At 41.8% G+C, this 24,336-nt stretch overlaps 1 protein-coding gene across 1 annotated transcript in view; it reads left to right on the top strand.

Annotated features, from left to right (window-relative positions):
- PLPPR1 (phospholipid phosphatase related 1) overlaps window positions 1-24,336 on the top strand; it is a 125,257-nt gene that overhangs the window by 36,758 nt on the left and 64,163 nt on the right. Inside the window, exon 3 of the mRNA XM_062018275.1 lies at window positions 21,064-21,172. Coding sequence (XP_061874259.1) covers window positions 21,110-21,172 — 63 coding nt within the window. The 5' untranslated portion in view covers window positions 21,064-21,109. The remainder of the gene's footprint in view (window positions 1-21,063; window positions 21,173-24,336) is intronic.

Below are 24,336 nucleotides of genomic sequence, written 5' to 3'. Positions count from 1 at the left end.
TACACTTCTCCTTTCAGTTCTGTAATTCTAACTCTTATGAACTTCAAGCTACATGGTACCTTTGTAGTTCTGTATTTGCTGAATTCCTTCTAAGCTTTTGAATTTATTGAAAATTTCTACAGATGAGTTACATGCATACTGGGACTTTATTAGTACTGCGTATGTTTGTGATGGGTTTATGTGGAGCCACTTGGTGACAGGGGAAGGGGGCTGCAGTGCTGCCTCCCTAAACAGTTCCTGGAGCTTTCCCCAGCTCCGAGTTTTGGACCCACCTCCAGCTCTTTCATTTTAATAACAGAAATCTGTAGTGCATCTGAGGAAATGGAATGGTAGGGCAAGGTGCAGGTGACCATGTGAACCCAGCAGTCAGAGGAGGAAGAGAGGAGGAGCAGCACGAAACCACAAGACATTCCTGCAGCCCACGGTGAGAGAGCAGCTGTTGCCCTGTGATCCATGGAGGGAAATGGCAGGACTCCTGATAGCCAGCAGCTCTGGGAGAGCTCTGTGCTAGAAAGGGTGAATGTAGTGGACCCCATGCCAGAGTGAATGAGAGTTGGAGACCCCATGTCAGAGGGGGTGAGTGTTTTGGACCCCGACCCAGAGAAGGCAGAGAGGAGCTACAGCCCCTGGGATGAACATACGTCAGAGTGGCCAGTGCAGGGTTGTCCAGCATGTGAGGGACCCCATGAGGGACCTTGCTCTGGAGCAGCTAGGATCAGTGAGAAGCCCGTGTCAGGGTGGGTGAGACAAAAGACAGGAGCCATCAGGGAAAGGACTGGCTGAAACCCCCATTCCCTACCCCCCCTGCACTGCTGAGAGAGGGAGGAGTAAAAATGCTGGAATCAGGTGCCTGACTCCAGGAAGAGGGAAAGAGTAGGGGGAAGGGGATCTTAAAGGGACTGGTTGTACTTTTCATCATTCACCCTACTCTATGGTGTTTTCAGTTGGATCTCTCTGTTTGTTATGTTTTGGTTGGAGGCTGATTTAATTGAATTTCATTTTCTTCCCCAAACTGAGTAGCTTTGTCTCTTTTGCCCAGGACCTTAAGTGATTAGTGAGCCCTCCCTGTCCTTAGAGGGTTCCAAAGGCCCTTGGTACTTATGGCTGATCACGGTCCTTTGTTCCTAGATGGGTCTAAACTGTGACAAATGTTTTCACTCAGTTTAATAGGAGAACCCTTTCTCTGTAGTGGTCTGTTGACCGAGACAAGTTTGTGTCACGTCGTTAATGCATGTATTAAACAGCATAGGTCTCATATGAATTGAAGAAGGGACCCTATTATGATAGTGGCTGCTGAGCCCTGTGGCATCTCTGGGGCTCTGCTTGACTGGTGGTGGTAAATGGTGTTTACATCTGCCTCTCTTTTGTAATTTTTAGGAGTGAGTGCCAATTTGGATCTTGCAGCTCATTTTTTTTTCACCTTTACAACCTTGTTGTAAATCGTAGGCAAGGCTTTGAATATCACAGTTCTCACATTTTCCTTATTTGTGTATTTTATGTCTATAGATATGTTCTACACCCTCTTGGTAGCTTCTCTGTTTCAGTGAAACCATGCTTAACCTGTGTCAATTAATACATGCCTTTTAACCCTTCTGCTGTTTTTTCTGACACTTTCCCTGTCTGTCTTCCTCTTCTTTCCATTTACTTTCCTTACACAAATCCTAAGAGTTCCGTGGCAACACTTTTTACTGAAAACATTGTCTGCCATCAGCCTGTACTTGCCCTTGATCCTTGCCTGTGTTAGTATCAGAAGAATGAAACTGACCCAAGCATACAAAACTTTGTTAAATCTATTAGTCTGTATGTTAACCCAGAGCTCACTCATGTAACTACAAAACTTACTTTTGTCTTCAGTAAAAATGTGCAGCTGGTTCCTGTGCTGCCCATAGTGCCTTTAATTTGACTTGACTTAGTGAAGAGGGCTGATTGTCTATTAGCACTCACAAGAATGTTTGAAAAAAGTTTCCAGAATTTAATTTGGTTTTGAGCTGTTTTGGTGACCTGGACTGGCAACAATGTGTTAGGTTTTTCCAGGGCAACTGAAGTACTTGGAGAAACTTAAACTTCTGTTGATTGGAGTTGATTCCAATTTCCATTGTGCATGCTTATTTTTGACAAGTGAATTCAACTGTGTTGGCAGAAAGACAGTTACGGCAACACAGGGGACTTTGTTTTCATACCCTGTGTGACCTTTCTGGCACATCCATATCTGTAAAAGTTCACTTTCATTGCCGTGACCATATATGCAGTACCATGAAAGACAGCAGAGAGGTGGCCTGACACTGAAGTTATGCACGCCTTATGTTATCTGTCTGGTTCAGGCTACAAACTTGTTCAAAAGAACATGTCCTGCTTGTTTCACTTATGTTGCTTTATAGTGATGTTTTCATGTGAAAATGCTGACCTAAAATTCCCTGGATCTGTGAGCAGTCTTTCTAAAACAGTGGCATATAAGCAAAGGTTTTATTCTTGTTTCTTGCTTTCCAGACTGTACAGGGTAGGCCTTCCTCCAAGAAGAGTCTTGGGCAAAGAGATCTATAAATCAAGTTGCTGTTTTGTATCTCTTATAGAACCTTGCCTGATGATAGAGGACGTGCTAATTTAACAGTGGAATTAGTTTTCTTCCACTGATAGCAATGTCTTGATAAAAAGAAAATGTAAAATCTCGCCCAGATGGAGGCCCTGGCAGCCAGTGGCAGCAGCCAGATTGTCCCAGTATATATGCCAAAGTTGTGCAGCTCCTTCTTAACATATCTTAAGGTTTCCTGCAAGTCCTGCTATGTCAACAAATCAGCACTGAGAGCAGTTTTGAGTATCAGATTTGGACAGTGAGTGTGCAGATGGCTTGTATTGGCTGTGAGGCTTATTTTGCATTGTAATTTATGTGGATACTACCATGGTAAAAACAATATGCTGAAAGAGTTGGTAGCCCTTTCAGGTTTTTAAGAGATGGGAAAATGTGGTAACTTTTCATTGTTTGTGTATGCACTGAAAGTTGAAGAGATGTCACACTACAGGCCTGATCACTCAAGCTAGATGTAGCAGTTGCAAGGGTGCTGATATATTTCCAAAGTTTTCCATGATAGAAATATGTGATGTGTTAAATCTGATACTTCACACAACGTTTTTTGTTTCTTAAATTTCATCCTACTACTTGTCGTTGTCACCAGAATTCTAAATACTCCCCTTTCTGTATTAGAAGAATTATGTATTATGTTTTTTTGCATCTTGATGCACAAATATCTGTTTGTGAACAGATCCTGAAATGAAAAGATCCTTTTGAAAGTAGCTCTCAAGATAACAAAGCTCTAAAGTAATTTATATTTCCAAAACACTGAAAAGCACTCTCATATATTCCTTATTGTTTGGGGAAGCTGTCTACACATAACTGTCACAGTCATTCTCTTATGAGCAAATACCTCCTGTTGTGATAATTGTTGTATTACTTATCTTGGGATTCCTTTATGCCAATCATTATTATTGCAAGCTTTGCTCTGCAGGACCAAACTCATTACAGTGAATCTCCTCCTCTCTACTATCATTCATCTCTCTGTCAGTTTCCTGATATTTTTTTCCTTCATGCCAGGATGTGCAGGGAGTTCAGGTTTCAAGACATTCAGGTTTTGTCAGGTAAAAATGCTCAGCTACTGCATACAAGGAGGAGTCCTCTGGGCCTAATTCATATTCATCAGCACTGAGAGTGGTTGCACACCGGATCAGTGGACTGTGAATTGTCAAGCAGTGGTAAATTCATCTGAGTAGTGTGACAGGCCTGTGGCTGTGATTCTGCTGAATGCACAGTATGGCTATTCTGTGGCTTTTTGTCAATTGTAAGAGGCTAGGCAATACTTGGTTCAGAACATAGGCTCCAAATGTAGACTGTTATGATTGGTATCCTGAAAAATGGATGGAGACCCAGTTCTGGTATCCTTGAGACAAGTATTGGGAGACTGAAAGCTGAATTTTTAGTTAAACTGAGAAATGTTGAACTCTGTTATTTATGAAAGTTTTATTCCTGCTTTCAGCAACTGTATAGTTAGCTCACTGGTGCTTTGAAAAAATTCTTCCCTGGCCATTTTTGTGGAAGCTGTGCTTTCTACAGAAAGCACTGATGCATCCAGCTGCAAGAGGAGCTGAAGCATCTGCCTGTGGATGTACCTGTCACTGGCAGCAGAGGGCAATGATTTAGTCTGTATTTGGTTGGCCCTTTTAAATTAAGAGCACCTGAGACCAACTGGGGAAGATCTCACAGACCCCTTACGTGCCTGATCTCCAAGAACTTAGATGTATTTTGCAGCATTGTCTGTGGAGAAGTGAACACAGCCTAAACTGGCTTTTTGGTTTGGAGGAATCAGGTTTAGTCCCTTGTCTGTTGGCCAGGAAGTCAGCCAACAAACAGATATTGGTTGTTTCTTTGTCCACATACAAGAGTAAATAGATGTGTAATGATGACTTTCAAGCTAAGGTGTGTCTCTGTGGTATGGTAGACACCTAGCTTTACAGACAGTATGGTACAACATCACTTGGCTCCCCTAGAAGTTCCAAGAAGAAACTTGCAACTCCTATGGTCCCATCATCTACTGAATATCATAACCATGATGTAGTTATGAATGGATAATTAACACGTGACATTAAGAGTTAAAAGAGTGAGCCTACATTTATAAAATAATGGCATAAACTTGTGAAGAAATAGAAAAGGGGACGTACTACAGCTCTTAATGTGTCTCATTGTATCCACCACAAGTGAGAAAACACAGGCAGAAGCCATTTCATTAGCGTTAAGATTTGAGTTAGGTCAACAGTAAATTCTCTTGATGTAAGAGATATTTCTTTGGGCCATGTAGTTGGCAGGAGTTCATCAAGTGGGCAGAGTAAAATGTAGTAACTCTTTTTGACAACTTACATGACAAAGGATCACAGGAGAAACCGGGAGGAGGGAAAAGATGGTGTTTGCCTCCTTGTCTTAATCTGGCTGGAACTCAACATTGGTAAATTTTTGTTTTAGTTAGGTGTCAGTCTAATGGCCTTTGAGCCGACAGAGTCTGGTAAAAATAGATGTGAGTAGATGTGAGTCTGAGCATGGTGAAGCCCGGCAGAAGCCCAGCATTAGATGATACTGGTTTAAAATGTTTGCATTACAGTCCTAGCAGAACAGAGGTCTTTCCTGGATGCTGACCAAGAGTTTGCAAAACGGAAGAAAAAACACAACCAAAACCTTCCTGTGAAGAAGTAGAATATACAGGGAAATGATGATGAAGAGACAGCATGAACTTGGGAACTGAAAGACCAAAATACAAGAGACAGAAAATGAGATGTAACATGTAAATTGGGAAAGAATAAAAATGAAAAAAACCCATTTTGCATCAAGATACTAAGTTAGAAGTACTATGCAGTAACAAAAAGCCTGTAAGCAGCTACTATGAGAGAGCAAATTCTGGCAGAGAATTAGGAGTTAAAGTCTCTCTTACAGGAGAAAAGGTCATTAGGACTGACAATCACGAATTGAGCACTGCACTTCCACCCCACTGCCTGGCACTGACAGACACGTATGCCACCATCACCTCCCAAACAACAGTTATGAAAGAGGCTCCAGTAGCAGCCTGAATAACAGTGCACGAGATGCAAGTCCTGGAACAGATGGATGCAGACTTATAAGACTGTGAAGCTGAGGTTAAAAAGTAAAGTGCAGCACTGGGGCAATGTAATGCCTCATCACAGTTGTTATGGAAGCAACTTCCAAAAGGGATGGTGGGGTGGATGGGGTTCTGTGATTTGACCTTGTTCAATCTCATCCTTCACTCAGAGAAATAGAAGGTCACAAGACCAAATGCTTCTGTTAAGGAGAATCTGGGAATCTTCAAAGTGAATTGTGGATCACCCTTTGCTGCTGTAAAATTAGAAGGTTGAGGAATAAGGGAAGGGAGATATGCAGAGATATGCCAAGTTGTTATAAAACCACTGAGCTGACCCTAGAACTTTAAACAGACTTGGCTGTAAAATTAGGCCTTTTAAATAAAAAAATGTGCCCTGAATAGCTTCTTAAATAATAAAGATATACTTGCTTTACTATAGTTGAATGAGTACATGCTGTGTAAGCTTCCACTACAGCTGCTCGGTGGCTGTAAAAGCTGAGATAGATGCATATTCCCTGCAGCCAGCAAATACTGAAACAGAATGAGGGGCTAAGGACTTGGTTTATAAAAGCAGGAACAAAGAAAGAAATAAGAGATGAATTTGGTTGCTGAGACAGAGCTGCAGGATCACACTGACACTGAGAAGCAGCCTGGCAGCACACATACAAAGCATGTGATGGACACTACACTGGTACCAGATTAGTCTGAAGCATGCACTAACCAGGGGCTTGCAGGAGCATGGGCTACTGCAGGGAGGGCAGAGTATGACTCACAGTGGCAGCGAAAATCTCTGTTGTGGTGTGAGCCTTGTGTATAGAGAAGCGAGTAGTAAGAAGAGGGACAGTTGAGGCTCTATAGTTCCTCTAGCACGCCTTCCAGAACATTATTGAAGAAAGCAGAGGAACGCTTACAAAGAGTATCTGAGTGTTTTCAGAGGTAAAGTGACCAGACTAAATCAAGGGAATCATGCAGAGCAAATGCCAAGTATATCAATATGAACATAAAAAGTTTACACTCTCTGAAATATCTGCTATTTTTGTCTTCCATGGTACCAAAAAATATATATCCAATACAGTCTTATGGATATCGTTAACCTGGCACTTCTTAGCTTTACTTTATCATAGAATCACAGAATCATAGAATGGTAGGGGTTGAAAGGGACCTTTAGAGATCATCTAGTCCAACCCCCCTGCAGAAGCAGGGTCACCTAGATCAGGTCGCATAGGAACATGTCCAGGCAGGTCTTGAAGACCTCCAAGGAAGGAAACTCCACAACCCCTCTGGGCAGCCTGTGCCAGGGCTCCCTCACCTGAACAGTGAAATAGTTTTTTCTTAGATTTAAGTGGAACTTTTTGTGTTCCAGCTTCATCCCATTACCCCTTGTCCTGTTACTATCTACTATAGAAAAGAGGGATGTCCCAACCTCCTAACACTCACCCCTTAGATATTTGTAAATGTTAATAAGATCTCCCCTCAATCTCCTCCGGACTAAACAGCCCCAGTTCCCGCAGCCTTTCCTCTTATGAAAGATGTTCTATACCCTTGATCATCTTGATGTTCCTGTGCTAAACTCTCTCCAGCAGTTCCCTGTCCCTCTTGAGCTGAGGAGCCCAGAACTGGACACAGGACTCCAGATGAGGCCTCACCAGGGCAGAGGAGAGGGGGAGGAGAAGCTCCCTCAACCTGCTGGCCACACTCTTCTTGACACATCCCAGGATGCCATTGGCCTTCTTGGCCACAAGGGCACATTGCTGGCTCATGGTTAGTTTATTATCAATCAGGATTCCCAGGTCTCTCTCTGCAGAGCTGCTCTCCAGCAGTTCGACCCCCAGCCTGTACTGGTGCATGGGGTTGTTCCTTCTAAGATGCAGGACTCTGCACTTGTCCTTGTTGAACCTCATGAAGTTCCTCTCTGCCCAACTCTCAAGCTGGTCAAGATCCCACTGAATGGCAGCACAGCCTTCTGGGGAATCAGCCAGTCCTCCTAGTTTGATGTCATTAGCCGACTTGCTGAGAGTACACTCCGTCCCCTCATCCAGGTCATTGATGAAGATATTGAACAAGACTGGCCCCAGAATCGACCCCTGTGGAACTCCACTGGCCACAGGCCTCCAACTCAATTCTGTGCCACTGATCACCACCTTCTGGGCTCTGTCATTCAGCCAGCTCTTGATCCACCTCACTGTCCATTCTTCCAGCCACACTGCCTGAGCTTTCTGATGAGGATGTTATGGGAGACAGTGTCAAAAGCCTTGCCGAAGTCAAAGTAGATGACATCCGCTGCTCTCCCCTCATCTAGCCACCCGGTTTTGCACTCATTAAAGGCTATCAGGTTGGTCAAACAGGATTTCACCTTGGTGAATCCATGTTGACTCCCCCCGATAACCATCTTTTTCTTCATATATTCAGTGATAACATTCAGGATGAGTTGTTCCATCACTTTTCCAGGGATGGAGGTGAGGCTGACTGGCCTGTAGTTTCCTGGGTCGTCCTTCCTGCCCTTTTTGAAGCCTGAAGTGACATTGGCCATTCTCCAGTCCTCAGGCACATCACCTGTCCCCCATGATTGTTCAAAAATGATGGAGAGAGGCTTAGCAATCACATCAACCAGCTCCCTCAGCACTCTAGGATGCATCCTATTAGGACCCATTGACTTATGAGCCTTAAACTTGGCCAACAAGTCTTTAACCTCTTCCTCCCAGAGACTCCTCTGCTGTCCAGGCCATCCTGTTATCCTTGCTGGACTGGGCTTCCCAAGGGCCGGCCTTGGCCATAAAGACTGAAGCAAAGAAGGCATTCAATACTTTGGCCTTCTCTTCATGAGACAGCAGGGAACCCTCAGCATTTAGCAGAGGGCCCACATTACCCCTCACCATCCTTCTGCTGCTGATGTACTTGAAAAATGCCTTATTGCTGTCCTTAACATCCCTGGCTACATTTAATTCTAGAAGGGCTCTAGCCTTCCTAGTTGCACCCCTGCATGCTCTGGCAGTGTTCCTATACTCTTCCCAAGAAGCCAGCCCCTGTTTCCACCTCTCATAGATGGCTGCTTTCTGCCTGAGTTGTCCCAGCAGATCCTTGCGTATCCATCGAGGCCTCCTGTCTCCTTTTCCTCTTTCTTGCACATTGGGACACACTGATCCTGGGCTTGGAGGAAGTGGTGCTTGAAGACTGACCAGCTCACATGGGCGCTTCTGTCTTCTAGAATCATATCCCATGAGATCCGTCCAGGTAGATGTTTGAAGAGGTCAAAGTCGGCTTGTCTGAAATCCAAGATCACGGTTCTCCTTTGTGGCCTGCCTCTTCCACACAGGATCTTGAACTCTACCATCTCATGGTCACTGCAGCTGAGATTGCCTCCAACCTTCTTATTCCCAACCAGACCCTCCATATTTGTCAGTACCAGGTCCAGCAGCACACCCCTCCTTGTTGGTTCCTTGATCACCTGCCACAGGAAGTTGTCATCAACAATCTGTAGGAACCTCTTGGACTGTGTGTGCTTGGCTGTGTGGCTATCCCTGCAAACATCAAGGTGGTTGAAGTTCCCCATGAGGACCAGGGATTGTGATCGTGAGGCAGCTCCCAGCTGCTTGTAGAAGGCCTCATCCACTTCCTCCTCCTGATCAAGTGTCCTGTAGCAAACTCCTACAACAATATCGCCTTCCTTGCCCTGGCCATTAATTTTTACCCATAAGCACTCTACTCTCTCCTCATCCCCACCCAGGGGATTATAAAATGAAATGTTTTGAGCACTGTAAGCAGCAACTGTAAATCAGCTAAATCTAGAACTTTCCCATGAGAAACTGAATTTTAACAGAAAAAGAATTTTACAACGTTGTGAATGGAATGACTGAACTTTTGCCTTTGGGATATTTAAAAAAAAATAATGTATAGATCAGTGGCCCTCAGATGGGAGAAAATAACAGAGGGTAAAAACTAGTTTCCTCTGCTACGCAAAATGAAATGCAATCCTACATCAATTTACTGGAGAGGACATTGAAGAGCTAAGCAGGTAATTTTGAAAAGTTAGGGTAAAAGCATTTTAGAGGCAAGAGCTGTCATGGTGCTCCCAACTGGCTCCCTGTGTCATTTTTAGCGTAAATGACTGTTTCACCATTTTGACCAACTTCAGTTATGAAATTGTTCCATTTATTTCCAGCCATCATCCATCATGTAGTTTGCAGGCTCCAGCTATATTTGACTGTATATAAATTTATGTGTTTGCACATACACACATGTAAGTGTAAAAAAAATATTATAAGGTAACTTTCTATATACAATTTACTGTTAAAGAGTGTGGTTTTAATCACATCACACTCTTAAAGGCCACATTGCAGTCTTAGCTACAGGAATTTAAAAATCTGGCTTTGTGCACTATACTTGTCATTTTAATCCTAAGAATTTGTCATTTATGCAGACTAGATTGGCTTTAAAAGTCAGTGCTTAACAGGTCAAACAATGGTCATGTGAGCTCCTCTGAGACCAGTATAGGTGTTGTGAGAGAAAATCACACAGGGAAGAGTTCACCAACCTCCAAGACGACCCGCATTTGGCCTTAATCAGGAGCTTAACTCCACAGGAGTGTTTTGCAACAGCCTTCATGAATTCATATGTGAAAGCCTATGTTTTACAGTCTGTCAGAAGCTAGGGGGTGATGATGTGGCCTTGTAGCCAGAGAACTGCTGTATTGCCTTTCCTAGTAACAGAAGGCAAGTTTTGAAGTAATGCTGCAAAGAGAAGGTTTTCAGATCTGCATTGTCAGGGCTTGCCTTGGCCTGCCTCAAGGCTTTGTTCTGGTCTTTTAAACTGTAACAGTAATTATCTAACAAAGTGGTAGCTTTTGGCTTACTTTTATATGATTGTATAATGAAGTGCCTCTTTTTGTAATTATTTTCATACAGTTCTCTACCTAACAGTTAGAACTAACAAGCTGCTGCTCTGTGTAAAATGAATTGTCTTAAGCTAGGATAAAAATGCAGCATGGAGGAGAACAGACATGGAATAATAGCACAGGCCTTAAAACTGTGAGCACAATACTAGTACTAGAGCCAATGGAGCTATAACCAACCAACCCACCAATGGTCAGTTACTGGTCTCTAAAGGAATGCAGCCACGTTGTGGGTGTGAGACAAGCTGGTTTTAGGTGTTACAAAGAAAACAAAGAAAGAATATGTAAAGTATAGCATTATATAGCAAATCTGAATGTGACGTGGAATTCAAGAAGAGTGCCGAACCACAAGATGTAAGGCATGTCAGAGAATTTATAACAATAAGCCCAACTGGATCCTAGACTAATGAGGACTAAGCTGAGGACATTGACAGCTTGCCATAATCCTCTTCTCCCATTTCAGACTAAAGCTATCAGCCATAGGACTCAAGAGCAAGTCTGTGATGAGCAGAAAACCACCGAGAAGTGAAAAGTGATACAAAGTCTGTAAAAGATTTTTAACTATTTTGAAACATTTTTCTTTTAGTTCAGTGAGGTTTTTTTTAATCATTTTGGACTAATGACAGTTATTTTATTAGACTGTGAAGATATCATGTAGTCAAACATTAAATTCTTGACTCACTATTTAGGTTGTGTTTCTGAGGCACATATGAGCTATAGTATAATACTGTCCTTAGAACTAGACAAAATACGGTATTTAGCCTGCTTCCCTTGACCACATAGTGGGCACAGACATAAAAAGAGGGAAGCAAAAAATTAGGGCTATTTCTCTTCTCTCCGTTTTTTCCTTTTTGCTAATAAGGAGTACTTCTGCCTTAGTGTTTTGTATGAGGGAATAGAGCCAATATGCTAGAAATCCTTTGTACTCCATCCTTGTAAGGGATGAAGATTGAAGGTGTTTATAAACTAGATGAATAAATAAAATATCTACAAAAGGTTAAGATTTCTGCCAGGTTTGCAGGCATGGGAATCTGTGCAGTCTTTGTGTATGTCTGGCAGCTTGAATATGAATACCAGAGTATCAGAGGAGCAAGAGGCTGCCCCTCTAGATCTCATCATCAAAGGCTAAAGTGTGATGAGGCAGTTCCTTGTCTACTTTCATAGTATTACAGCTTGTAATCAATACTCACATATTTTTCCTTACTTGGCCCTAAGGGAACAAAATGAATGCATTTTTTCATCTGTGTGGAGCCCACTACCTTGTGCCTATTACATGCCTAGGACTTACTATTAGCTCATTGTAAATTTGAGTTCAAATTTTCAATGTAGCATTCATCCCCTGAAAAAAAAATTAGAAGTAAATAGAAACATATCACCCAGGTTTTCTCCCCTCACCCTGTCTAACATAGCTGTACCCTGTTCATTCCCATGCCCATCACGATATTCAAGCTGGTTTCTTTTCAGACCGCGACCTGTATGAACACTAAAAAGAGTGTTGGCTTCCTAATTTGTTATAGCAGGGAAATAGGTGGAGAGAGGTCTGAAAATTTTGTTGAAGATCATTATTTGAGGATTGATAGCTGGCACTTTGCACAAACCTCTCTCCTTGAAATGCAGGACAGGGATATGCTGTTGCCTGCTCAGCAAGGAGAGGTATGAAAGGGTCATTCATTTTTTTGTCAGTTATTAGTTAGAACATCCAATGATCTTTTCTTTGATCTCTTAGCAACTGGATTGGCTGTACAACTTTGAGAACTGTCAGGGAGCAGATGGTGGCAGTGACAGCACAGAAGAGGGCAGATTGGTGCTGGGACTGGTTGTGCTAGATGTGTTCCAGTGGAGGGCACTCATGGCATCAAGGATGTCACCATGGGCCAGTTGAGGTGAGACCGTAACTGCTTCGTTTTGTCCTCCAAGAAAGAAGGGCATGAGGGCACATTGCTGGCTCATGTTCAGTATATTATCAACCAGAATTCCCATGTCTCTCTCTGCAGAGCTGCTCTCCAGCAGGTCAATCCCCAGCCTCTGCTGTTGCATGGGGTTGTTCCTTCCCAGATGCAGGACCCTGTACATGTCCTTGTTGAACCTCAGGAGGTTCCTCTCTGTCCAACTCTCAAGCCGGTCAAGATCCCGCTGAATGGCAGCACAGCCTCTGGGGAATCAGCCAGTCCCCCCTCCCAGTTTGATGTCATTATTGAACTTGCTGATGGTGCACTCTGTCCCCTCATCCAGGTCATTGATGAAGATATTGAACAAGACTGGCCCCAGAACCCATCCCTGTGGAACTCCACTGGCCACAGGCCTCCAACTCAATTCTGTGCCATTGATCACCACCCTCTGGGCTCTTGTCATTCAGCCAGCTCTCGATCCACCTCACTGTCCACTCATCCAAGCCACACTGCCTGAGCTTTCTGATAACGATATTATAGGAGACAGTGTCAAAAGCCTTGCTGAAGTAAAGGCAGATGGAATCCACTGGAATGGAATCCCTCCTCACCTAGCCAGCCATTTTTACTCTGATAGAAGGCTATCAGGTTGATTAAACAGGATTTCCCCTTGGTAAATCCATGTTGACTGGCCCTGCTAACCATCTTTTCCCTCATGTGTTCAGTGATAACATTCAGGATGAGTTATTCCATCACCTTTCCAGGGATGGAGGTGAGGCTGACTGGCCTGTAGTTTCCTGGGTTGTCCTTCCTGCCCTTTTTGAAGGCTGGAGTGACATTGGCCTTTCTCCAGTCCTCAGGCACCTCACCTGTCCCCCATGATTGTTCAAAAATGATGGAGAGAGGCTTAGCAATCACATCATCCAGCTCCCTCAGCACTCATTGAGTCCCAGTAATTATAATTCTGTATCTTGAATATATGTTAATTTTGGAACTACAGACTGTTATACATTATATTAAACTAATCATATTACTGATCTCTGGAATTCAAAGTCCTTTACATTTGTGAACTGTTAATATATTGGTGACCACACCTGATAGTTTATTGCTATAAATGTCATTAAGGATAGTGGAGTTAGATAGATGTAAAAGAAATGATTGGTTGCCTTTTGCATTTGTTCAGGGAAGCTCACAAGGCAAATAAATTAGTCTAAGTCAAGATGACATGCCTTCAGGTGGGTGGGTAAAGGCCAGAAATAGTAATTTTCTTTTACCCAAGATAATGCACAACTATTTAATTTAGATTACTGTTTGAAGGGATGAAATGAGATCTAGAACAATTAGCTTTTTTGAGTTAAATGAATGTTAGGGGTGGGAACACTCTTGTTAGTTGCATGGATACATTCAGTGGTTTGGTGTGTCCTTTTCAGAGACTACTTGTTACTCTTTTTTCTAACAAATCTTTTTTATCAGATTACTTCTTATCATGAACTGCAAATAATTTTGCAAGAGAGGGAGAAGAGTTAATAATCTATAGCAGGTTAAACTTCTCATTCATATGATTTTGCTGATGCAATACCACATTTTAGTGAGTGTCATTCAGAGCAACACTGAATAAGTGATACACTGAACATTGTCACAAAGAAGTCAGTGCTTCACTGAATGAAGCAGATATCCATAATGAAGCAGATATCCATAATGACACTTTGAGATCTTGCAGGACAAGGGAAGGTTTGAAGTTGTGAGATAGTTGGCTTGTGCCCATTCTGCTTGGCTTCCTGGATTTTTGCATACATAAACCTGCTAGTTACACAGTTATGTTTTATGTTCTGCTTAGACAACATCTGTGAAATTCTGGCCAAATGGCAATAATGCTAATTTTGAATCTAACAGCTGTGGCATTGGGACTTCACTTGCCTCCCTGCAGTGAGAAGGCCTCTGCCTTGCTGACAAACCACTTAAACTGTGTTGAGGATCTAAGAGGTGTAGATCTCTTACCAGTCATCATGCCTACAGACTTTATACTATTGCCTATCACTCAGACATGAGATAATTTTCCACATGAAGCTAGTAGCAAGGGTAAATGTCCCTAAAAGAATTCTTAAAATCTATGGCATCACCTCCTTTTGTGGATTACAGAATCATAGGTTGGTAGGGGTTGGAAGGGACCACTATAGATCATCCAGTCCAACCTTCCTGGTAAAGCATATTCACCTTGATCAGGTCACACAGGAACGCATCCAGGCAGGTTTTGAAAAACTCAAGAGAAGTAGACTCCACACCTCCAAACTCTGCTTTGCCACCAGGGATTCAGCAACACACTTTTAAGAGGTTGGTGGCTTAGGAATCCAGAGAGCTATTAATGTAGCTTTCTTCAAAACAAGACAGATTTTGTACCAAGTATCATCAGTTCAGATCTGCTATGAATTGTTACTTAGGAATCATTGTTTGCCATTAAATGATTGGGTACTAGTATGAGTGCAGAGACGTTGAGACTGTCATCTGATCTACCAGAAGAAGGTCAGAACTCTTACCAGATAAAGTGTTTTTTCTGGCTTAATACTCTAAATGCTGCAAAATCATTTATTGTGAAGGTAACAATAAGAGGTTAATTATAAGTCTTTCTTCAGGAGAATAGGAGAATAATATGTCTTTCTTCAGGAGGTTGGGACATTCTTTTTTTGTATTGTACCTAGCAACAGGACAAGGTGTAATGGGATGAAGCTGGTACACAAAAAGTTCCACTTAAACATAAGAAGAAACTGTTAAACTGTGAGGGTGAGGGAGCCCTGGCACAGGCTGCCCAGGGAGGGTGTGGAGTCTCCCTCTCTGGAGGTCTTCAAGACCCACCTGGACACGTTCCTGGTGACCTAGTCTAGGTGGACCTGCTTCTGCAGAGGGGTTGGACTGGATGACCTCTAAAGTCCCTTCCAACCCCTACCATTCTATGATTCTAACTGTGTGTGGGTGTGTTTTGTGTATTGGTGGCAGATTTTTGTTCTTTTTACACCAGTGATATGTAATTAGTTTCTTGTCATTGAGTCTTTAGACACACCTGAGAAGCACTTTCACCAACAGGCCAATTTCTCTGAGTGGCCAATAAGCTTAAATAGAAATCAGGCACTGATGCTGTTAGGAAAATTTGTAATAAGTTTATTCTGTAGTGAGATCTAGATGCAGGAAATGGAGCTCCTGCATCACCTGTTCAGCTCCTCTTTCAGCATTCTTGCGAAGAAGGATGTCATGGTGCTGGTAGAGGAGTGGTCTGGGAGACAATCACCAGCCAAGTCTTAGAACTGGGAACACCTACACATTTGTTTCAAATTAGTTACTAGGCAATTTCTCAGTTAACAACTGAAAAATCAAGTATGATTCAGATATGTTAGTCAGAGTTTGAGAATAAAATGTCATCAGTGTGACACCATGTTACTGGTCTAGTGGCTGTGATATTGGTGGCTCTTTTCACCTCAGTTCATGGTGGATAGTCTAAAGGGTTCTTTGATTATGGGAAGCCAGATCTACCTGTATTCCCTCTTGCTCAAGCTCTATTGCATATATTCATATTTTCCACAGACCAAGGCCAACCTGATCCGAAGATAAACTTTCTCATGTGTAGGTCAAACCCAGTGCATTCTGGCTTACTGAGACAGCAAACTGAGTACCAGTGATCTGGTACCTTCTCATTTTTGCAAATGTGGTGCTGTTTTCTTAGTTTTACTATTTTTATGCAGTTACACTAAGCAAACAGTCTATGTTATGTTTGGATGCAAGGGAGACAAACCAATTCACAAGCAACTATTTGTGTTAGAATGTCATTTGTACATTTTCTCACACAATTTGTCTTTTGGAATGATTCATGTCAGTGTTTCTGATTACTTTGAAAACACTAAAAATGTCTGTACTTTAGCCAGGAAAACATTAAATAGTCATGACTACCGTTTGCAGAAAAGTCTTACCTTTGATTCCTTAAGCCCTTTTGAATGCATTGGTTAGGTTTGCTGGAAAAGAGCTTTGAGAAAGACACTTTAACCCTTTATTATCCTGTTGCAACATGTTCAAAATTATGTGCATGTTCATGCCAGAGTTGCACTGGAATAATGAAGTGCCTTTGGACAGGGCAGGAGTGAAGTTGCATAGAGGGGATAAGAGGCTGTCACATGTTTGTGTACGCTTGATGGTGCTTGTGGAGGGTTATGTACATTCTGTCATGGTTTCGGTAGGAAAACTCAGTCTGATTTCATTAGCAAGCTTAAGGAAAACCTGTGTTACTTCAATATACAGTGAGAACTGTGTATTTCCGTGTGGAGGAATTTAGCAAGTACCTATCAAGTGTAGAGATAGTGTAGTCAAGTTGATGGAGCAGTTGACAGGAATCTGAGAATAATATGTCTTTCTTCAGCCTAGACGTTGACTCAGTGTGTGATGTCTGGCAAATTGCTTCAAATCTTTCTGGCTGTTTCCTCCCCAGGAAATATAGGACTCCACTTTAGAATGAGATCTGTAAGAGCTAGTGTGATATATAATGGTTATAATGATAGAGGTCTCAGCAAAAGCTCGGATACTTATCTTCAGTAGTCGTGTTACTTTGAATTTGTTTTCTTAATCGAGTGGTGGTTTGATGTGCAAAATTTCATGTTTCAGTAGAGCAAATTGATCCTTGATGAACTAGTGCAGGATTTTTAGTGTAGGGATTTTTCCTTTTAAACAGAATTCCTACTTTAATGAGTATAAAGATTGTTACATTTTGTAGCAGTTTGCCAAGAGAGGGTTGCATATTGTTAATGCAAGGTTAAGCTAATACACAAATGGGGAAATTCTTGCACTTTAAGTATCTCTTGCATTGTTACAGAAATACCAGAGCTGCGTTCCTCCTAATATGACATTTGCATTTTATTTTGAAAAGAGGATGTTGGCTCCTGCTGAAAAGATCGTGAAACTGTCTAGATGGAGACAGGAAACCTAATCCCTTTTTTGTGGTTGCATCCCATCCTGGTACCAAATAATGGGTCGTTGCCCTCCTCTCCTCTGTTCTGGGCAGATTTAGGATCCTGCAGTGATGTCCCACTTGCGCCAGCAGCTACACTGCTGTCTTAGTCTGTGCAGCAGTTACTACATTTCAGGCTCTCAGTCTCCGAGCTAATGGCAAAAGAAACATGGATTCAAAATTATTAAAGAAAACATAAGTTGAAAATTATGATACACAGTGGCTGTTAGCTGTTTTTAGTGTTTTACACAGATGCCAAGCACCCACTGTAGCAATATATAAAGCCATAACGTTCATCTTCTCACCTAGTCAAGACACAGCTTAACAGGGGTGACCACTGTCTTCTGTGTCTGCTGCAGTGTGTTATGCTATAAAGCCTCAGCTTATTCTTGTTTGTCTTTGGTAGATCCTTTTTGCTGTCCTCCACGTGTTCATATAAAAATCTTTAGAGTAGTGCATTTAGAAATTCTTCCGTTTATTAGTAACCTGTGAGAAAACTCTGGGTTTTTTTAGAACTTTCTTCCTTCCTCCTATCTTTCACTCTCATTCTTTTTTTTTGCCTCCTAGATGGATTCCTGCAGTGAGAAAATCTCTTCAGCTTGAATTCTTTTTTCTTTGCTGTCCTTTTCAGTGAATTTTCAATTCACTTATGTGTATTCTATATCTCTGCTTGTTTTCCCAGGAGACCTCAGACAATAGCCTCCTACACTGTAGAGAGGGGCTTCCTGAAAATGCATGTTGAGTAAAGTGAGCAAGATGAAAACTAAATCATGCTAACCAGTATACAAACGTATTACACAATTGTGTTAGAGTAGAAGCACTTCATAATACTAGAGCTCTAGATTATTAATATTCCCTCTACACCAATCTCTGATTAGCTAGAACAGGTTTGTCCAATTCTACTTTCATGTAGTTTTCACATATGAGGCCTTAAAAGGTCTCGTAAAAGCTTGTGAGGTCTAAAAAGTCTTTTATAGTTTTGCTAACATGAGTGCCTTAACAATTGAGTCACATGGATAAAAATAAAAAATGGAGAAGGCAACACCAGATGCTGATATGTTAACTGATATTTCCTGCTGCAAACAGACTGTCACAAAATGCTTGTTTTACATCTTACTATGATTCTCTGATTCTTTGGGCAAAAGTGGGTTATCTCTGACTTCTCTGCAGACTGAAGCATCTAGGGATTGCTGTAATCTGTGTTTTGCGCTCTTTGCCCCTAGAGAACTTACTGCCAGCTGCAGAGAGACAAAAGATGGTGCTTCAAGATCACACTGTTCCTCCCCTTTCTTCTTCTGTCAGTGATTTGATGAAAAGACGTGCTGTGACAAGCACAGGCTAGCTGAGAGTTTTCCCACATTCTGGGAGTTAGCTGGCCTGATCAGGCAACTATTTGGTCTCTTACTACTTAAGTCTGACACAAATGTGTCACCACATAGGAGGGAAGCTGACATGTAAAATGTTTTCCCATAGGCAATGCAGTTGTTTAAACCAGTGGCATACAATAAGCTTAAAAGAACAGACTTCGTAATACATATTTATGACATCAGGAGTTAGCATTAAATTAGGCAATTTTATGACTACCAAGAACCCTGAACTTCTTTGCTAGTCTCTGCAGTTGCTTTCAGTGATCTGTTGCAAACATTTAAAAAATTGTTGGGTTGCCTTGCCTCCCTCTCCTTTGGTTGGGAACATGCAGCAGTTGGAGCTGAAGGCATGGTTACAGGAGGTTACAGGAGAGTTATGGAAAATATGTGTTATTTCTAAGCTTGATCTGGAAAAGCACAAAAAAAGGTGCTGAGGCATTAACAACTTTGCTCTAAGCCATTTGAAGAACAGGATTTGCAAAAAGGGTGCTGACAGTTTATCTCCTGGATACAAAAATTGTTTCATGGAATAATGCTCTGTAAACTCCTCTAACTCTTTAACCTACTACTCTAGCAAGTACCACGTGTTTGTCAAGTTGAAGGGAGAAACATATGACACAAGTGCTGGTGGTATGAAAAATGTTGTTAAAACTGAATGATTGAAAGTCTTTTCTACAGCCCAAATGGACTTGGATTACTTTGTCCTTTTTTTGAACAGTGACACTAAGGTCTGAGATAAACCCTGTTTTATCTCCTAAGTAAAGTTGAAGTTTGTTTGTAAAAACAGACATTTTGAAAATCCAAAATATTTCTATTTCAGAATTTGGAATGGGAGTGTGTAAAGTGTTTCACAGGTAACATTTCCTGTGTATTTTGTTTGACCTGGAAATGTATTTTCCATGGCTTACAGTTTGAAAGCCATTCTGATACAGGATGTGACTTTGCTGGAGTCACTGTAGCAGTGCTATGCCTGGAACCGTATTACCAGAGCCATGATATGTGTATTTTACAGCTCTGGGTCAAATTGTTTAGAGCTCAGATAAATATATTAAGAATAGGTGGCATGACAAGAGCCTTCTTTGTTGTGCAGGTGGCAAGTACTGGCAGCTGATCCAGATCTCCTCAATCAACCTTCATAACCTCTGCTGAACTTAGAGCTCTGATAATAGTATTTCTTCCAGTAACCCTGCTGAGAGCTGGTGAGAAAACACTGACCCCTTCATGAACCTCACAGGCTCCATATGCCAAGGCCTGAATTGTCACCCAGATGCTAGTGAGGTCAAAGAGCCAAGGGAAGATGTTGTGCAAAGCATCCTCTGAAAAATACACCAGTTTTCACCTCCTCCCTCCGGCTTGGCCCTGGCCTCTGGAGATGCTTATGATCAGGGCAGGGTTTCTGTGTGGAGTGTTGGAAGCGAGGTCAGGCCCACCTAAATCTATGCTTTTACTTACTTGATTTGCTCACATTAAAATTGATAGCAAAGGATTTCCATTCTCTTCTGTGTGCCATGCTCTTAACAATTGTGCACTTGACAGCTCTGAGCTACATGCTGCATTTTCAGCCCCTCCTTCCCTGCTAGCCTATTCCTCTAAAATCATTTAAGCCAGACTCAGCTTCTTGATGTGTTACCTCATGCATGCAGAAATGCATATGCACTCTCAGTAAAAATTCTCAATGTTAGTCTCCTGTTATCTCCCTTCCTATTTTTTTGTGCTATGAAGAGATTGTCTTAGCACAGAGCAACATAAGGTTATGTTAATTAGAATAGCCAGTAGCCTGTAGTAGCGGTAAGTAGGCAGGGTCTTTTGGGTTAATGTATGAATTGATAGCAGACTAGAACGGCTCTGCTAGGAAGGCTCAGTCCTTTGCGGTATTTTTGTTCTGTTTGCTTGTTAGTTTTTTCCTGTGCATAAGACATGCTGTCATCTTCAGCAGGTCAGACTTAATGCAGATAAACATTTTGAGCATGGGTACACTGCAAGCAGGACAGTAGGCTGAAAATGTGAGTTTACAATACTGGGGAAGAAGCTTTTGCATGGGAGTGTATTGTAAGTAAGGAAAACAGTTGTATTCTTTTGCTCCATAGATGATGTATCTTGTAACTTGCATCTGTGTCTTGCTTTTGAGCTGCAAAAGGGAGAACCTTTTCGGGTTATTTTGTACAACTACAAGTTAGACCTTTATGCTGTCTTTATTCTGTAGCTCTGGTCCAAACATTCCGTGTTACAAACCTCATTGTGTTTAAGGTGGACTTCTCAAAAAAAGCGAAACATACTGAAATACCTTTTTCTTTTCTTTTTTCAGGAAAATAAAGTTTTGAACAGTGCCTCCCCAAGAGGTGTGATGAGAAATGGCTTTAGGAAACAATACCCAGAGAAGTTATTCCATCATCCCCTGCTTCATCTTTGTTGAGGTGAGTGCAGCACTCAGTTGCCAAGCCTACAGAGAAGGCAGCTCAGCCTTGCAGAAATTCAACTATTTGTTGGCTATTAAGGAAGAATGCTTTCTTACTTTATAACATGAATGTCTGTCTTCATACTCAATGCCCTTTGAAAACAGTCCTGCATGAGTCAGCTGCATCTTAGGTAGAAGGAAAAACAAGTAGATGCTCTGTTTTCAAGACTTGCCTTTACCAAGTGCTGGCTCATCCTATGGAGAACGAGCAGTAGCTGCAGTTGGAGGTTAGCTGCAGGTGATTGCTCATCTTCCCGTTTTTCCTCAGACCTATGTCCATCTTGCTTCTGCACAAGAACTAGACCTTGTTTAAGGAAATGTGTGATCTCACAGTCTAATGTTTCATAGGCTTAGGAAGCAACATTCTTCTCTGATTTCAGTTCAAGTGGAACATAAAATTCAGATGAGGCATGGCTGTTCTTCAAGTGTGGTGAAGGAAGCTGGCTAGCACAAGGACTGGGAATTGACTAGCAGTGGAGTTACAGGAGTGTTTCTTCCCACAATGTAGTATGGTGCCACATCTTTGTTAACAGTAGTAGGGTGTTTTTTTTCAAATTGGCTTATTATTTTATCCTACACAAAATGCTTTTTTTATGGTTCTTTTACTTTGACACTGTTAGACTGACCAAATCAACAAATATGTGTGGTGCTTATAAAGCTGGGCTGGTTTTCCTGTCAGGGAGCAACTCCAGATTTCCAAGAGGGATAAAAGCTTCCGTGAAATTCAGATGGTAAAAAGGACATAACTGCTTGTGACTGTCTGTCTTCAGAGCCACCTGTCTGACGTAGCTTGGATGCAATACTCACTCTTTAGCCTAAATTATGATGTGACATGCACTCATCCACAGGACAAGCACTCAGTAAAATAAAAAAACAATGGTAATGCTGGGTATTGTGTAAAACTTATCCCATTTCCACTGCAATTGTGGAAAGGTTTTGAGGGTGCTGCAGCAGCAAGTGTAACAGGCACTATGAGTGGTTGCTTTCCAGAGAGCCTGAGCACTGACTTTTCCCCAGGTACATGGCAAAAACATGTACTGGTGTCCAGGACCTCTCTAACCCTTATTTGTCTGGGGTCCCTTCCTCACAGCAACTTCTCCAGCCAGGAGGTAGAGTTTCCTTATATGCACTTCCCTACTTTGTGTCAGTTTAGCCCCCAAAGCATAAGACAGATGATCCTGAGGTCTTTAATCTAATGGAAGTAAAAGCTTTTCATTTGACTTGAATGGGCCTCTCTTGCAGGAGTAATCTAACTGGTTAGAAGATGAGGACAGAGGAAAAGCATCATAAAATCACTAGTAAAGCTTGGCACGGAGCCTTTCCAGCTGTAGCTGTGGCAGACACCAGAGTGGGAAGGTGGCTGAACCTTGCGGTTCTTCACAGACATTTGTCACTGACATGTCCAGCTTCCTGGGGAATGTCAGTCTCTGTTCCTTGGGGAAACGGAGTCGCTGTCGTAACTGAAAAAATGGGTCACTATGCAATCGACTGGAGAAAGAAAGGTTAGAAATGTGGGGAAAACAGCAATAAGCTAAGAAGAAACCAAATAAACACCATTGGCAATGAGATGTCTCAAATTTATTGCTTAAACACGCAGCTTTGAAGATTTTTAGTCTTCTAAAAGTATGAATGATGAGCCTGGTTGGCATCCTGTGACAGAGATATAGATTGTCTTTCTTGTAGACAAGACTGACATTAAAACTAAAATAAATTATTCTTTTACAGCAGGGAGAGAAAAGAATCTTTTGCGCCTTAAGCGTACTTTCCTTGTCCTTTCATGTACTTGTCTTGCTGGTTAGAACATAGTTTTAGATTAAAAATCAGTCCAAAGCGCAGAGGTACTGTCTGAAAAGATAGTCTCCCTCTGCTGCATTTGATGAAAACATAAATTTCTTCCCCTCTTTGTCCACAGTATAGATTTTTAGTGCAGCACTGCTGGAACTAAAAATTCATAGACTTATGTCAAGCATTGTAGCATTAAACAACAGGAAGTCTAATTTCCTGCTGGGAATGCAGAGATGATTGATAGTAGCCATTCAGTCTGAAAGGTCCCTGTAAATCTTAAGACACACTTGAAGGTGTTTTTCTTTTCCTACTGCCATGCATATGAGACTAAAGGAAGTGCTTTTCAGATGAGCTACCCCAGACACCAAGCCCTGTGTTGGATTGCCTGGGTTAGATAGGCTGTATTTTATATTTTTGAAACTATATGACACCTTGCTGCAATTGCTAAAGATGCGTGCAAGCCGTGCTAAAAATAATGTTGTCTGATTTCCTGATAACATTTTCCTATGCAAAAACGATCTAGCACCAGACATGTTAGGAATCACTAGTAGTAAAAGAGATAGTCGGTAAATATTATCGTAGGCCTGTTCCCCAGAATGTGCTGCCTCCATGGAATGAGGTCCTGTGATTAGAAGTTTTGAGATATTTGCTTTTAAGAAAAAACCGCTGAGCCTTAATTGTCATGTCAGATGCCTTACGAGTAGGTATTTGTTAACTTCCCAATATGCAGTGTGTGTTCAAAGAGGTTGTAATGGCAGTGGTGGAAACAAGGTGTCACAAACAGCTTGGGCACTTTAAATACAATTATGCTTCAGTCTGTACAAATGTGACACAATTTCAACGGCTATTCACGTTTCCACTTTTTTTCCATTTAATTTTCTTCCACACCTGACTGACTTGTAGCAGTTAGTTATTATGAAACCTGACCTGAAGATGAATGGCTCATTATAAAAACTGAAACGCTGTGCCCGACTACATACTCCTTTCTATGTGCAAAATACAATTTTTTAAAAATAATATTCTTATGTTTTCACATATTTTTGACTTATGGTGGCATGTGTTGCCAAAGCTCTTTGTTGAGCATCTCCTCCCTCCTTCACTTGCTGGGAGATGTCTGGCAGAGTCTTTGATGATGCTTCAGCATAGCTGTCTCATTATTTTGCAAGCCTCTTTGCAAGGTTTGATCCAAGAAGTGCTATGTTACGTCCTTCTGCTTAACATCCACATGTGTGCTGGTTGAAAATAGGGAAAGGTAAAATCGCAACTGGTGGAGGTGTGTTTGTAAACAGTGGGAGAAGCAGATTGCCTGGTGAATCCCAGTTCTCTTCTTGGATGACT

This window comes from Colius striatus, chromosome Z, assembly GCF_028858725.1.
Source record: "Colius striatus isolate bColStr4 chromosome Z, bColStr4.1.hap1, whole genome shotgun sequence".
Classification (NCBI taxonomy): domain Eukaryota; kingdom Metazoa; phylum Chordata; class Aves; order Coliiformes; family Coliidae; genus Colius; species Colius striatus.
Note: the sequence above shows the minus strand (reverse complement) of the source record. Positions and strands in the feature narration are given on the sequence as shown.